The 15640-nt window shown below is 39.2% G+C and overlaps 1 protein-coding gene across 1 annotated transcript in view; it reads right to left on the bottom strand.

Moving 5' to 3' along the window:
* Positions 1–13420, bottom strand: part of MAOB (monoamine oxidase B) — a 138580-nt gene extending 125160 nt beyond the window's left edge. The window contains exon 1 of the mRNA XM_036270823.1: positions 13329–13420. Within this exon, the coding sequence (XP_036126716.1) occupies positions 13329–13374 (46 nt within the window). The 5' untranslated portion in view covers positions 13375–13420. The remainder of the gene's footprint in view (positions 1–13328) is intronic.
* Between the last annotated feature and the right edge of the window lie 2220 nt (positions 13421–15640).

Genomic DNA, 15640 nt, shown 5'->3' with positions numbered 1-15640 from the left:
AAAGATATCTGTAATTCTAGTATGTACAACTTCACTATATAACAATTGCAAACTAGTGAAGAACCATAATTTTCTCTGTATTGTGGAGGAAAAATACTGGTTTCCTGTTGAAGTAATTAAGAAACCCATTATTAAAATCCCACTATAAACTAAATTGGTAAAACTTTCTTGGGATGACAATTTTGCAACAATTATTAAATGTCTTCAAAGCATTACCAACATTCATTTCTAGGAATTTCCTAAAGAAACAATCAAAATTATGCACAATGGTATAGCATAAAGATATTCCTAATAGTTTTAAAATAGCAGAAATTTTGGTATACAGATGTTCAGCAATAGGAGATTGATTATATAAATTAAATATAATTATACGAAGTATGATAAAGTTAACAAGATCATATAAAAGAAGAGCATTTAAGACATAACTACACATTCATAATATTTATTTTTAAAGAACTACCAATGATGCAGCAAATAAGGAAAATAGTTTGCAAACAGAAAATGTACGTGGCAATAGTAATAGTGGTTAGTTTTTGTTTTTTTTTTTTGGTAAGATCAATTATGGATAATTTTTATTTTCTTTTTGCCTTTTTCTCATTTTACAGATTTTTACAATGAGTATTGTTTCTGCAATTCATGTTATTAAAATAATATTCCCACTTCCAAAAAAATTCTTAAACTATAAATCACCAAGAAGTGATGTGATTTCTTCTTTCATTTATCAGTAGTCTTTCTTCCTAAGAAAAATTTAAGGAAACTAGATTATCAATTAATTCAGTGATTAATTTTATTTATTTTTTATTTTTTGGGTACGTGCCCCTAGCGGTAACCGAACCCGGGACTCTCTGGTCCATAGGCCGGCGCTCCAACTGCTGAGACAAACCAGCCAGGGCAGTGATTAATTCTTTACTGTATCCAAATTACTTGAAAAAAAGACCCTGTTGGATAGCAAAAACTCTTATAAAGAGCTTGTTGCTCTGTCCAGTAGAAAATTGAAAAATAACCCAAAGAAGGGAGGCATAATTAAAAACAGTAATATTTTTGATATATTGGCTTAAATAAAATATATTATCAAAATTAATTTCATCTGTTTCTTGTGACTTCTAAAAATGTGGCTACCATAAAATTTGACTTGCTTATGTGGTTCACATTGTATTTTGATCAAGTGCCTCTACACCAGAGGCAGCTGAGGAATGAGACAGCTTCACCCTTCATCATGAACTAGGAGGAACTATTTAGGAGCCAGATGGAATATTTTGATGGTTTCATCATCTCTATTGATTTTATTTTGTTTTCAATTTCATTAATTTCTGCTCTTATCTTTACTACATCTTTTCTTCCACTTTCTTTGAGATTTTTCTTTTTACCCCCTAATTGTCAACCGAAACTTTAGTTCATTTATTTTCAGTCTTTCTTGTTTTCAGTAAATTCATGTAAGGCTAAATTATTGATTTAGAGACATTGCAAAATTTTGACATATAGCCCTTTTATTGTGTATAACTAAAGTATAAAAAACAATTTCTCATGTGGTTTCCTCTTTGACTACTACATTATTTTCTTTAACATTGTTTTTCAATTAGAGTTTACATTAAACATTATTCTGTATTAGTTTCCGGTGTACAGCATAGTGGTTAGACAATCATATACTTTACAAAATGGCCTCCCTGATATTTCAAGTATCCACCTGGCCCCATACATGGATATTACAATATTTCTGTCTATGTTCCCTATGCTGTAATTTACGTCCCTGTGACTATTCTGTAACTACCAATTTGTATTTCTTAATCTTTTCATCTTTTTTACCCATGACTGCTAGGTTATTTTTATGGTACAGCTATGTGATATAGATTTTTGGTATTTGTTCTTTTTTTTTTTTTTTTATCCTCACCCGAGGACATTTTTCCATTTTTTGTTCAGACAGAGTGGGAGGGAGGGAGAGAGAGAGAAACATCGATGTGAAAGGGACACATCGAGTGGCTGCCACCCGCACGACCCAACCAGGGCCAAGGACAAACTGCAACCGAAGTACATGCCCCTAGTGGGAACCGAACCCGGGTCTCTCTGGACCGCAGGCCGACGCTCTAACCACTGAGCCAAACTGGCCAGGGCGATTTTTGGTATTTCTTGAAATTTCTTTTGTGGCCTTCTATGTAGTCAGTTTTTCCGACAGTTTCATTTCTACTTGAAAAGAATGTGTATTTTCTATTTATTATGTTCAGGCTTCTACATATATACCTTTTAGATTAGCTCTTTAATTGTGTAGTTCAAATATTTCATAAATCCTTGCCTGGCCAGTGTGGCTCAATAGATTGAACGTTGTCCCATTGACTGAGAGGCCCAGGTTCAATTCTCAGTCAGGGCACATACCCAGGTTGCAGGCTTGACCACTGGTAGGGGGTGTTCAGGAGGTAGCCAATCAATGTTTCTCTTTACATCAATGTTTCTATCTCTCTCTTCCTTCCTCTCTCTCTAAAAAAATATCAATGAAAACATATGTTTAAAGATATTTTGTAAATCCTTAATACATTTTTTGTCTGCCTGATGTATCAGTTTCCAAGGGAGGTGTATGAAAATTTCCCACTATGATTGTAGATTTGTCGATTCTTCCTTATAATTATGTCATTATTTTTTTTTTTTACTTTATGCATTTGGAGGCTATGTTATTAAGTACATACAATATCATGACTGTTTTATTTCCTTGTCGAGTTGTTCTTTTTACCTTATGTATCTATGTTTCTATCAATGCCTCTTGGCTTAAAACTCTATGTTGTTTTATTTGAATATTGCAACGCCAGCTATCTTTTGATTAATATTTGCCTGGTCTGTTTGTTTCTGTATTATTACATTTTGCATATATCTCTTAAAATAAAAAAAATAACTGAAAAATATAATTATAAAGACAATTTAAGACAGAAACACAACTGGGATCACAGGAATAAAAAGCAGCTCCAGCTCCAAAAGATGAGACCAGGATTTCAAATTCAATATAAAAGAACCACTGGAAGTATTTTCAATAATTTTTTTAGGCTGGAAGAAGAGCAAATAAAATTAGAGAACTAATAGGTCACTTTCACCATTGTACAAGCCTACTAAATGTTTATGATAAGGCCAGAATAAAAAATGGCCTCTGTTAAGAGATGAGTAACATAAGAAGATCAAGAGCTTAAACTTCTGACAAGATGTGAAAATTAACTAGAATATGAAAGTTAAGATTCTATCAAATAGAGACTATGGTAACGACTAATATTTTAAACATCACATCTACCCAAAGATGCTTTCTGATTGTGCCCTCTCTTACAAAACAACAGGTTTCAGTGACTACTTTTGTATAACAAATAGGATGAAGCATTCACTTTGTGTTTGAGATTGCCCAAGATATGTGTTTGTCATTTAGTAAATTGGGTGAATCAAAGCCCTTGGGAAGATCACTTGGATTTTTTTTTAAGCAAAAAAAATTAAATACTGTCAAGTCATGTACTTTCCAAAGATAAAACTTTAGAGAGAAAACATTATTTTTTGGATACTTCTTTTTTGTGTGGGCCCTCAGCAAAACAGAATGAAGCAAAGCACACCTTTGAAGACCTTTTCCTTCCCATTCTTGCTTCCCCTCTGTTCCTTTCTCTTGCAACCTGCCTTGAGAGTGGGAATGACTCAATTCATTATAATTAAATAATCACCTCTCAATCTGTTGCTGAATTTCTATCCATATCTTGACTTCCCTGGCTTTAGTATTGCCCTCTTTCACCTGTCAGGCACACAATGCTCATTTTATCTTTATAGCATACACTTTCAATGGCTCCCTGTTTCCAAATACAGAAAAATCTAACTACTAATTTTGCTATTCAATGTGTCATTGTTTGATCCTGCTGTTTTTCTATTAACTTTATTACTCATATCTGCCTATCCTATTACTCTAGTTTTGCTGGGCTTGATACTTCCTATAAATAGAAATATCAGTTGTTACTTGTATCCTATGTCCCTATATGTTATTCCTCTAATCTTTAAAGCCTTTCTCTTCTTGTCTACCCACCCAAACCTTAACTGTTTTTCAAGACCTGTTTGAATTCTACTCTTTATACAGCAAGACTAGAGTGGACTTTTTGGACACTTTTCAAGAATCCAATATGGAATCTCTGTCAGCCATGACAGTTATATCAATTGGCATGATGCTTGAAACACCCAAAATTTTAAGTCTAGACACTTGGATAAGTATTCATCTGGACACCGATATAAGCATGACTATTGCAGGCTGAGCTTTGAAAATTCCATGCTCTAGCTTGGCTGTACCATGGGTCATACTCAGAGCCCAACAGGACTTCCACTGCTTGAGACCAATGCACACTTGAGACCAATGCACACTTCATCAGCAGCAGAGGTTGTCAGTGATCCAGCCTTCATGTTAGATGCTTGCTCTGCTTATTCTATTCAGTAAGTTCCCACTTTCTGTATGTAAACTGCATGTAACTCTGTTGGCTTAATGAGGAAGTTTCCCCTAATAAACATGGCATTGTGGAAAAACACAAATGTGTGAGTGACTTTTTTCTGGGATTCTCCCTTGCTCATGACACACTCCATTTTGGTTTTCTATTGTACCTTTGTTTACTGAGTTAACTAAGGGGGTTGAAGATGGATCTATTTTATGTACATGAAAGTAGAATGTAGAAACAGTGTTTTTGAAGTATTAGTGATTTTTACCTTCCACTCAGCACCATTTGGTGAGGTTCTTGTTTCAACTGAACTTGCTCATAAATCTGGGGTACATCTTCTGGGGCAGTAATCTTATTCAAAAGAAGTGGCTGTGCAGCCTAGAGCAAACCTTTTGGCCTCTCTGATCTGCTTTTCCTTGGACAAAAAACCAGGTGTTCTCATTAGTAGCTAAAAACTCTAAAGATGCTTTCATCTTCAGTCACTAATGATTCTAATAAAACAAACTTTTTTTTGGCTCAGAAAAAGTTTGTGATTTGGATGTACAAAATCATAAAAGACTTTTATACCATTATACCCCCCTCTATTAAGGGAAATCATTACTTTTATGCAGAGACATTACTAAAAAGCTAAGCTTAACACACTTGGAGCCCTTCCAAAATGGCAATGTTGCCCCTTTAACCTGAGTAAATCTCCAAAGCATTATTTTATGAGGATAAAAACACTCATTCTGAACACAGCCTCTCAATTTGGTTAATTTTTTGGACTTAGAAGAGTATTCGATCTTGTACATTTCCAGGATCCCCTCAGTTAAGTACTGTCAGTTCACTGGTAAAAATGACAGAGTTAACATTTATTGAACATTCCAGGAGTTAGCTCCAGGACCATCATTCCAATTTATAAGTAAGGATATGAAAGCTAAGGAAGTAGATAATGAGCCCAAGCTCCAGATAGGGACAAAGGGAGGGTTTGAACCATTTAACTTCTCTGTTACTCTGTTTTCTTCAGGAGGTGAAAAGTTTGCTCCATTCTTTCTGTAGGTTTCTGGTTATGGAGCTTACCTTCTCTGGGTATAAAGCCTTAGAAGACCCATGATCCTGATCAAGGGATTCTATGAATTTAATTCCATGTCTTGGGACTAGGTGGGGTTGAGTTCCTTGCTAAACACCAAAGACAGAGAAATAAATCATACAAAATCCTACAATTTGGGCAGCCTATGGTCAGATGAGGGATCATAGATGCTTAAATAGGTCATTTAAATTTGAGATGGTAAATGAGATGTAGTAATAGAGATACACATGGAGCACTGCTAAGACTATACATATAACCCCATCAAATCCAAAAGTGAAACTGCAGTTAGTGGTAGTTCTGATATAGGTTCACATGTAATGGTACACATGTCATTTGTCCCAGATGCTGACTGACATCTGTCATTATCCTATGAAGCTGTCAACTATAATAATTTAATATTCACAAATTTTAAATGTTATTTAAACTGTAGATGTTCTAATTCAATGAACATCAGTCAAGTGCATATGCCTATGTAGTTTGAATCTTGACAGGAACAAAGAAATGTACTAGCATATTAGAATTTGGTGATAACATACTAGTTGTCATTATTGATAACTGAAGAAATAATACTTGGCATTGAAACATTATAAAGACTATTTACTATGTCAATGGAATGTGGAAATACTACTGAGGTCCAAAATGTTAGAGAGGTAAATTAGAAACTAAATTACCTCTTCAAGTTCATAAGATAAATTTGACCCAGAGGCCACCTGTGTATTTATTGTAAAAAAGGCAAGAATCACTGAAACAGTTGATTTTTCAGTTATAAGCTGTAGTATGTTTTAAAACAACTTTGATGACATATATATCAGTTACATAAGGTAACCACTTTACTAAAATCCTCTCAATGTGTGTGTCTTTGCAGCCATGTGAGTGTGAACAAATGGTATCAAAACAAATTCTAAGTTCCTGTTACAGACAAAATGGCTGCTCTGATCATGGGAAAAGGTTAAGAGCCCGGAACTAGCTGTTCCTGTAATGACATTTCCACCAGAAGCAGAATAAATCCATTCGGGAAACAAATATTAAACTGAGTAACAGTGAGGTGATCCTAGTACTAACACCAAATGAATTAGAAATCTTCACATAGAAATATATTCTGTGTTTAAAATTTTTGACATATTTATCTCTTAAATATATTAAAAATTATTAGAGTTTAAGCATATTCTTTAAATTTAGCTGCTGGCTTTATTGTATCATCTACATTGGCAAATCATATGCAAGCCAAGAACATAGGGCTGAGAAGCAGTGTCCCTGTTACATGATAACAGTTCTTATGTGAATATGCGCATGTGCATACAACAGGCATTAACCACTTCCTCAATCTAAAGTTTGATAGTGAAGTCAGCTGGCACACTGGCACTTCAGGCCCACTAGGGTTTGGTGGCTGTTCTATCAGCCCAATTAATAATAATAGCCAACATATACTGTTTGCTTGTCAGCTGCCAAGCCCCACTCTGAGCTCTTCACATGCATTTTCTTTTAATCCTATCAACCACTTTTTGAAGTAGATACCATTATTATCCCCATTTTCCAGATGAGAAAACCAAGGCATGGAAAGGTTACTCATTTTGCTTAAGGTGGCACAGCTGGTTAGAGGTGGAACCAGGGTAGACATCACCACTATCTTAAGCTCTATGCTCTACTATTGCCCCTGATGACAAAAAACCTAGACCTCAATACTCGGCCAGAGGAGAAGAAAACTGTCACCATGGATAATAATCAAGCCAAGCCTTAAACATGCCCTGGTGACTTCTGAGAGTATATAAAGAACTAGAAATTGTGACTGTAGTGGCACCTGGTTCTGCCCACATGGCTTACCAAGCATGCCTCTCACACCAGTGTACTCCAGGTAATAGAATTAAGCAGAAGGAACAGGGATTTGTCATTCTTAAGCCTTACAGAGCTGCTGTGAAAAGTAAAATACTTAATACCTCACTCAGCATATAGATAGTGGTCAATATGCTAGCTTTACTTGTCATTTATATTAATAAATAATTAATATTATTTAATAAATAATATAATTTATTACTAATACATTCATTATTTATTATAATTAAGATGAGAGTCAGGTGGCTAAAGTGAGGACCAGGTCAGAATCAGAATAACAACCAGACTGGAGTGATGATGAAATACAGATCTTAGGCTTTCAAAATTTCTCCTGATGAGGAACACAGTGGGTTCCAGAGCTTCAGACAGCCTGACCTCCTCAGGCTCCTCACTAGATGAAATAAAGGGATGGGGTGGGCCCAGCTCATGTGGCTCAGTGGTTGAGCACTGACCCATGCACCAAGAGGTTCCCGGTTCAATTCCTGATCAGGGCACATGCACAAGTTGTGGGCCAAATCCCCAATGGGGGGCATGCAGGAGGCAGCCAATAGATATCCTCTCTCATCGATCTCTCTCTCCCTTCCCTAAAATCAATAAAGAAAATATTTTTTTTTAGAAGGGATGGGGTAGGGCAGGATGAGGCTGGAACCAGACAGGTTCCTGTCAATGCCTGCACATATATCTCGAATCCTATTGCCACCTTATGTCTTACAGCAAGAAAAATTATTGGTGGATGAAAAGGAAGAAGTGATTACACAAAAATGTCTACTTCAGCTCCCATAAATAGAAAAATATCTAGAAGATAAACAAGGATAGATTTTTCCAAAAGATACAAGCTGAAGCCATAATGACCACTATGTACAGTCCTTCATGTACATTCCTCTATGCCTAGCATGGTATACAGTCCTTCATGTGCATCTTTTCTAATCCTCTGCCATAAAAGCATTTGAAATATCATCTTAAAGGTGAGGCAGCTGAAGAACAAGAAGTTTATGGAACTTTGAAGGTGACACAGTAGGTAAGTACAGGAAATGGAATTCACAACGTAGCTGTTTGACATCAAAGTATATGCTCTTTTTACTTCACCATACAGCCTCTCTATATCCTCTCTTTGAATGGGACAGCCAAATTACCAAGCTCTTCTATATATCTTTTTTTTTTTTTTTTAATTTTAGGTAGGTTATAGGAGCCCAGGGATGTTCTCCATCTTTCTTCATCCAAGATGAGGATGTGGTTTTTGTCATTAATACACAAGCCATTTCTGCTTACCATGTCTCTCACTCAACTCATGATCCCTCGAGTGCCATCTCTGACACTCCCTGCCCAGACCAGTCCTGGCAGCCTGCAGCGGACTCTCTCCTGAGTGCACAGATCACCTGCCAGGTGTTGCTTACAATTTTGAAGGCTGGCTCCAACTCTTTCAGGATCTTAGCCAAGTGCCTGCCACCCTCAGATGGCTGAGTCTCCTCTCTCAAGCCGGAAAATCATTTTCTCCTTTCTACTTCAAATTTCCCTTTTTATCAGCTTTTATTTTGAGGATTGAGCAAGAGCCATTTCAGAATTATAAAACATAGTTTCCATGGTTCTACCATCCCAAACACTAAAACTAAGATGTGGGCAAGAAACAATATGTTGCAATCCAGTTCTATCTGGAAAATGCTGCTACTCTTCCAAGACTCCAGAGATGACTTGCTCCTTGGGTGAAAGACCTCTCAGTAGGTATGCATCTAGATATCACACACATTTCTAAAACGTTGTTTCACAATCACCTTGGAATTTTTCAAACAGCAAAAAAGTTATATATTAACCAGTGATACCCCAGTACATCTCTATTTATCTCAATGGGAGTGACTAAAATTTGCTGACAGCTTCAAAAAAACTATCAGAGTATTATCAGAATATACCAACTTTAATAATTAACAAAGATTAAAAATCAGAATCAAATTCAAACACGTAAATGTAAATCATTGAGTCGGTAACCTAACTAATTCTAAAATTCTGATTTTACTATGTTTCGTATCCTTAACATGATTTGGCAGGAACTGCAAAAGCACTGGTAGTAAATGAATGTGAATTTCAGATCCAATCAGTTGCTATTTTGTTGGTGTAAAGTGCATTAATTCAACATATTCATTGAGTGTTAACTAGGCTAAGTAGAGCTCTGGAGCTGGGGGTCAGAGGTTCTCTGGGGAGGAAACAATATACCTTTCTGGGATCCAGAGGCTTAGTCTAGTGGAAAAGGAAGATATTAAATATACAAGCATACCTCAGATATATTGAGGGTTCCGTTTCAGACCACTACAATAAAGTGAATATAGCAAGAAAGCGAGTCAAATGAAATTTTTTGGTTTTCCAGTGCACATAAAAGTTCTGTTTATGCTATACAGTAGTCTATTAAGTAATCTATTAGCTTTATACCTTTAAAAAACAATCACACCTTAACTGAAAAATACTTTATTGCTAAAAAATGCTAAGCATCATCTGAGCCTGTTGGGAAAATGGTGCTAATAGACTTGCTTGACACAGGATTGCTACAAACCTTCAACGTGTAAAAAAAACACTATCTGCAAAGCACAATAAAGCAAAGTGCAATAAAACAAAGTATGCCTGTGATTACACTAATATGTGAACAATTAAAAACTCATGGAAAAGAACAAAGTGAGAGAGAAGAGTTAAACAGAAGCATCTAAACCCATCTGGGGGGGATTCAGGAAGGCCATCCTGGGAAATGATATCTGAGCTAAGAGCTGAGGTTAGCAACGTGTTTCCTCATCTCTCTCATCAAACTATGGAGAATGACTGAAATATCTTCCTTCGTGTGTTGGATGGAGAAAAGCACCCTGTCTTCCAGTTCTGTCCTGGACTTCCACTCTTCCTCCGCACTCTTGGTTTGGGTCATTTCATTTACTTCAGTGATTTCAACTAAAACTCCTCTGTAAGCCCCATTTCTCCCCTGCATTTCCACCTGCTAGACATCTCTCCCTGGGTGTCCTTCCAGTACTTCCAACACCAGATGTCTCATCTTCCTCTAAAATCTGCTGTTATCTTCCTCATGTCCCTCTTTTTGCTTAACATTGTCACTTGGTACACGTCACATTGTGAATAAAAAATCCTCAGTGGCCACTCAATTACCACGTAGAGAACTAAACCTTTTGAGGATGACATAGAAGACTCCCCACAATTCATCCCAACCGACCTTTGTAGTTTGGCCTCCTACCAGACCTCTGAACACTTCACACTGAAGTTCTCAAGGTTTCTTAAGCATGTTACCATGTTCTTTTACATCTTTGTGATTTTGTAAATTAATTAATTTTTCAAGTTATAGTTGACATACAATATTATATTATTTTCCAGTGTACTACATAGATTGACATTTCTATATCTTCCAAAGTGATCACCATAAGTCTAGTAGCCATCTGCTACCGTTCAATTATTATATTACTGACAATATTCCCTATGCTATATATCCCCATGCCTTATTTATTTTATAACTAGAAATGTGTGCCTCTTAATCCTTTTGACATTTTAAAGAATTATTGATTGATCTGAGAGAAAAAGAGATTGATTTGTTGTTCCATTTATTTATGCATTCATTGGTTGATTCTTCTTTGTGCCCTGACCAGGGATTGAACCCACAACCTTGGAGTATCAGGGCAACACTCTAACCAACTGAGCTACCCCACCAGGGCCCATTCACCTTTTTTTTTCCTATCTCTTCACACCCCTCCCCTCTGAAGCTGTTCCTTAGCTTAAGATGCTTTCTTCATGGAGTCCTCTGGTGAATTCATACTCATTCTTTAAGATCTACTTCAACTGTCACCTCCTCTGTGAAGTCTTCCCAGATTTTCTCAGAGTTCAATGTTCACTCTAATCATTTTCTCTAGAACTTTTTGCATGCACTACTTAAGCATCTATCATTATAGGTCATTAGTACTAATTTTTCATGACTCTACCTGCCACATCAGCTTGTGAGCTCCCCAGGGGCAATAGCCCTGTATAACTCACCTTTCATTCTCTTGGGGATAAGATGTGGGACAGAAAGTAAATGCTCATTGAATGAATTAATGAATGGACCCTTTTGGTGATTTGTACCTTATATTGCCTTTGTACCTTATATTTCTAACTTATATTGTCTTTGTTTTGGGTATGTCATCTACCTTCCTGGATTGACAAATCTCCATGGCAATAACAATGTGATCCATGTTTGCATCCTTGACCATAGTATACTTTAATGTCTGTTGTTTGAATAAATGAGCAAAACTCTTGTAGGACATTGTGTCATATGTTAAAATTACAAAGCTATCTTCACACTCATTGCTTCACTTGATCTTCGCAATGACCCTAGCCATGACAAATTGGTGTTATCTTCATGTAGCAGACAAAGTGACTGAGTAGAGCCTTGGAACCCTGCTTTCGTGGTTTTTAGAACAATGCCCATCCATGTAATGTTCTTGAGACATAGAAGATCTACTTAGAAGTGCCTTGTTTTTTTTGTGTTTGGGGTGAATGTAGAGATTCACCACTGCTTGTAAAAATAGCTAAACCCTTATATCCTTCACATATGAGTTTAATACAAATAACTTGAGTGAGCTTGAAGGTTTGGGGTACAAATCAGAAATGGCAAAATAAGGGGGAGATAGAAGAATCTGAACCCTTTAGACATATTTTGGGCAAGAAAAAACACTTTGGGGGCCTGGAAAGAGAACCTTCCACTGCCATAAGATGGGATGCTTTGCAAGGTAGCATCAAGAAACACTTAGTAATACTTTCTAAAACACCTAGGTAGATGTGCTTTTAAGTCCAAATTCCTCCAGGAGAGAAGATATCAAAAATGCTCAAAGAAAACTAAATCTGTGTAGCCTTGGCCCACCTCACCATGCTGTTTATGCATCTATGTACCTGTAGCACCGGGCACAACCACTGGCATGTGTGAGCTCAGGAGGTCCAGGCAGACAGAAGTGGTAGCCTGAGATATGACTTAAAGGTGAGGAAGGTAGAAGTGGAGAAGCTGCCCAGGACCTGAGTCAGCACCAAACATCCAATGCTTTGATTTCCTCACCAGGCACAGCAGAATCAGAGCACCTGTGCCCTGCCAGCCTCACAGGGAGCAAGGCCAACCCCTGCTCCTGAGATCTGGTCAGAGCAAGTCTTAGCCAACACATCCATGGGTGTCCTGATTATTGCTCAAGCACCAGGAAGCCCTGGAAGTTTGGACAGAGCATCCCCAGGGGTCTGTTTAACAGACTGTTCTGGAAGCATTGCTTATTACCACTGACCCCACACCATATGATCCAACTCACTCCCTTCAGAGGGTCGGTTCCCCCACTGACCCCAACTTTCCTTCTGACTTCTGTCTTTGGGGACCCTGCTGTGCAAATTGCAGCCACACACACCCACTCCTCCATTTCTGAGTTTCTGAGAAAGTAGTCTCTGTCCCCATCCCTGCCAAATATGGATTGGACCAGAGAGCCAAGTTTTTCTACCCCAGTGGCCTCCGCTAGTGGAGGGCAAGGGGTAGGATGGGGGAGGAGGAGTAAAGAGACACTTGCCATGAAGGCCCTACATCCCCAGGTACACCCTCTACAATTATGGAATCACAGAAAATCTGTGTTAGAAGGGTCTTTGGCAATCGATTGCCCCAGAGTCCAACCCCTTCTTTCTGAAGGAGCTGTTCAAGCTCGTTTTCCTGCTTTGTTTGGGGCGAGTGACAGACCTTTGCGCTAACCCAAAGCCCTCCACCTTTCCCCTTCGTTCAAAAATTACAGCAAACATAGGCTTAGCAGCTTTCCAGGGAAGAAATTCAAAGCCTAGCCCCAAACTTCTAGCCCCATGCTCTGTCCGGGGCGCACCAAATCTCTCCCCAGGAGGAGGGTTCTGTGCGCAGCGCTCTGGACTCGCTAGGTCCCAGCCTCTGCACGGAGAATCTAGGGACTCATGGGATCCCCCCCCACCATGGTCACCCAGTGCTGGAGGAGGAGGAAAGGCGCTCAGCCGCAACTGACCTGAGATGCCGCCCCCCACCACGACCACGTCGCATTTGCTGCCCATGACGCTCGCTCCTCTCCAGGCCTCCCGGGTGCCCGCTGCTCTGGTCTCTGGGTTTCCGCCCCCGCCGGCCGCGATGCCCCTCTGCCTCTGCAGAGGTTTTATGTTGCCCGCCCTGGACACGAGACAGCAGAGTACCGCCCGCCGGTTCACGCGCTGGCCTGGTGGAGCCCAGGGTCACTGTCCCCGCCCCGCCGCGCCGCGCCGCGCCGCCCTGCCGCCCTGCCGCTGAAACTGGGGGAGGGTGGATTCTTAGGTGGAGAGATCACCTGAAACCTGTTAAAGTACTTTTCTGTAGCTACCACCCCTTGGCACAGTACTTTCCCATTAGCCTCTCTAGTGCGCGATTGAGCTTGGGGGTTGGGAGGATGGCAGATTGGGGTGCCTTCCTCCAGCACCCCAATTACTTCAGAGAATGGGGCAATATAGATAATAGCAAATATTAATCAGGTTCTTTCCAGGTACCAGGCACCTAAGTGCATTACATTACATGATTCCAGTTAAACCTTACAACAACTCATTTTACAGATGAAGAAAGTGAGATAAAGCAGTTAGGATTGAAGGCAAGATTAAAAAGCCAGAAAGGAGAAAAACAACAACAACAACAGTAAGATTCTGAGACCCACTTTGACCCACCACACAGTATTGCCATTATCTTTCCATATACTTGAGTGGGATTCTCAGACCTCTCATCTTCCTTTCAAATACCCACTTCTTTCCCCACTTCACCTTCGTTTATGCCTATAATTAACTGAGGAAGGCTGGTCCCTCATATTGCAAATGCAGAACCTAAAGACAATCTTAAATTGCCTCACTTTTGCAATGATCAAAATAGCCATTGTTCCTTGAGCAAATCAGTATGTCAGTGCTGGAAACTGTTGAGTCAGGAACACAGGAAACTGGTGGTACAGGGGCAAGGACTTACATGGGCAGGGTGGAATTTAGAGCCCCATCATTAAAAAACAAGGGGAGTTATTTATGGCCCTGGAATGTTAATCTGGGGACCTTGACTTTGCCAAACATAGGGGTGATTCAACAAATTTACAGGTGTTTACTAATTCGAAAGACTACGTGCACGCCTATGTTCATTGCAACATTATTTACAATAGCCAAGCTGTGGAAGCAACCCAAGTGCCTATCAATAAACAAGTGGATAAAAAAGCTGTAGTACATATGTACAATGGGATATTACTAGGCCATAAAAAGAATGAAATCTTACCATTTGCAACATCACGGAGGGACCTAGAGGGTATTATGCTAAGTAAAATAAGTCAATCAGAGAAGGATAAGTACCCTATGATTTCACTTGTATGTGGAATCTAATGAACAATATAAGCAAACAAAACAGAAATAGATTCATAGATCCAGAGAACAAATTGAGGGTTGCCAGAGGGGAGAGGGTTGGGGCACTAGGTGACAAAAGTGAAGGGATTGAGAAGTACAGATTGGTAGTTAGAGAATAGTCAAAGGGATATAAAATACAGCATAGGGAATATAGTCAATAATATTGTAATAAATATGCATGGTGCCAGGTGGTTACGGGGAATATCAATGGAACACTTTGTAAAGTGTATGATTGTCTAACCACAATGCTGTACTGTGGGGTTGGGGGGTTGGAAAATAGACCTCTTTTGACCTTGTGTTAAGCACTCTCATTATGTTAATACATTCTCAGAATCCTAGCTGGGGAGGGGGGAGGCGGGACCTGGCCCAGGTGTACTGGGTGCTTCATTTGCATGTGAATAAGGTTTGTTTTGGCTTCAAGGTCTCTTCCTGTAAAAAGCAAAAGACAGCCCTGGCCAGTTTGGCTCAGCGGTTAGAGCGTCCACCTGCGGTCCTGAGAGACCCGGGTTTGGTTCCTGCTAAGGGCATGTGCCTCGGTTGCAGTTTGTCCCTGGCCCTGGTTGGTCGTGCGGGTGGCAGCCACTCGATGTTTCCCTCTCTTTCTCTCTTCCTCTCTCTCCCTCCCACTCTGTCTGTACAAAAATGGAAAAATGTCCTTGGGTGAGGATAAAAAAAAAAAGCAAGAGACAAAGCTAGGGTGTATGCAGTAATGCCATCTCAAGGATATAATTTACTTGAAAACACTTGTAACCTGGGGGGTACGAACCTGCAAATAAATGGGACTGCGTCCAGAGAACTGGAGATTTTGCTACCTTGCAAATCTCCCCCTCACTCCAAGTAGCGTGTGCTTGTAGTTTCATTGCGTTGCACCCATCCCGGCCGGCTGAGACACGGCACTGTACACCTGAAACTAATAAAAAATAAT

Source organism: Molossus molossus, unplaced genomic scaffold, assembly GCF_014108415.1.
Source record: "Molossus molossus isolate mMolMol1 unplaced genomic scaffold, mMolMol1.p scaffold_m16_p_2, whole genome shotgun sequence".
In the NCBI taxonomy this organism is placed as follows: domain Eukaryota; kingdom Metazoa; phylum Chordata; class Mammalia; order Chiroptera; family Molossidae; genus Molossus; species Molossus molossus.
This window is presented reverse-complemented; position numbering and strand designations above follow the sequence as displayed.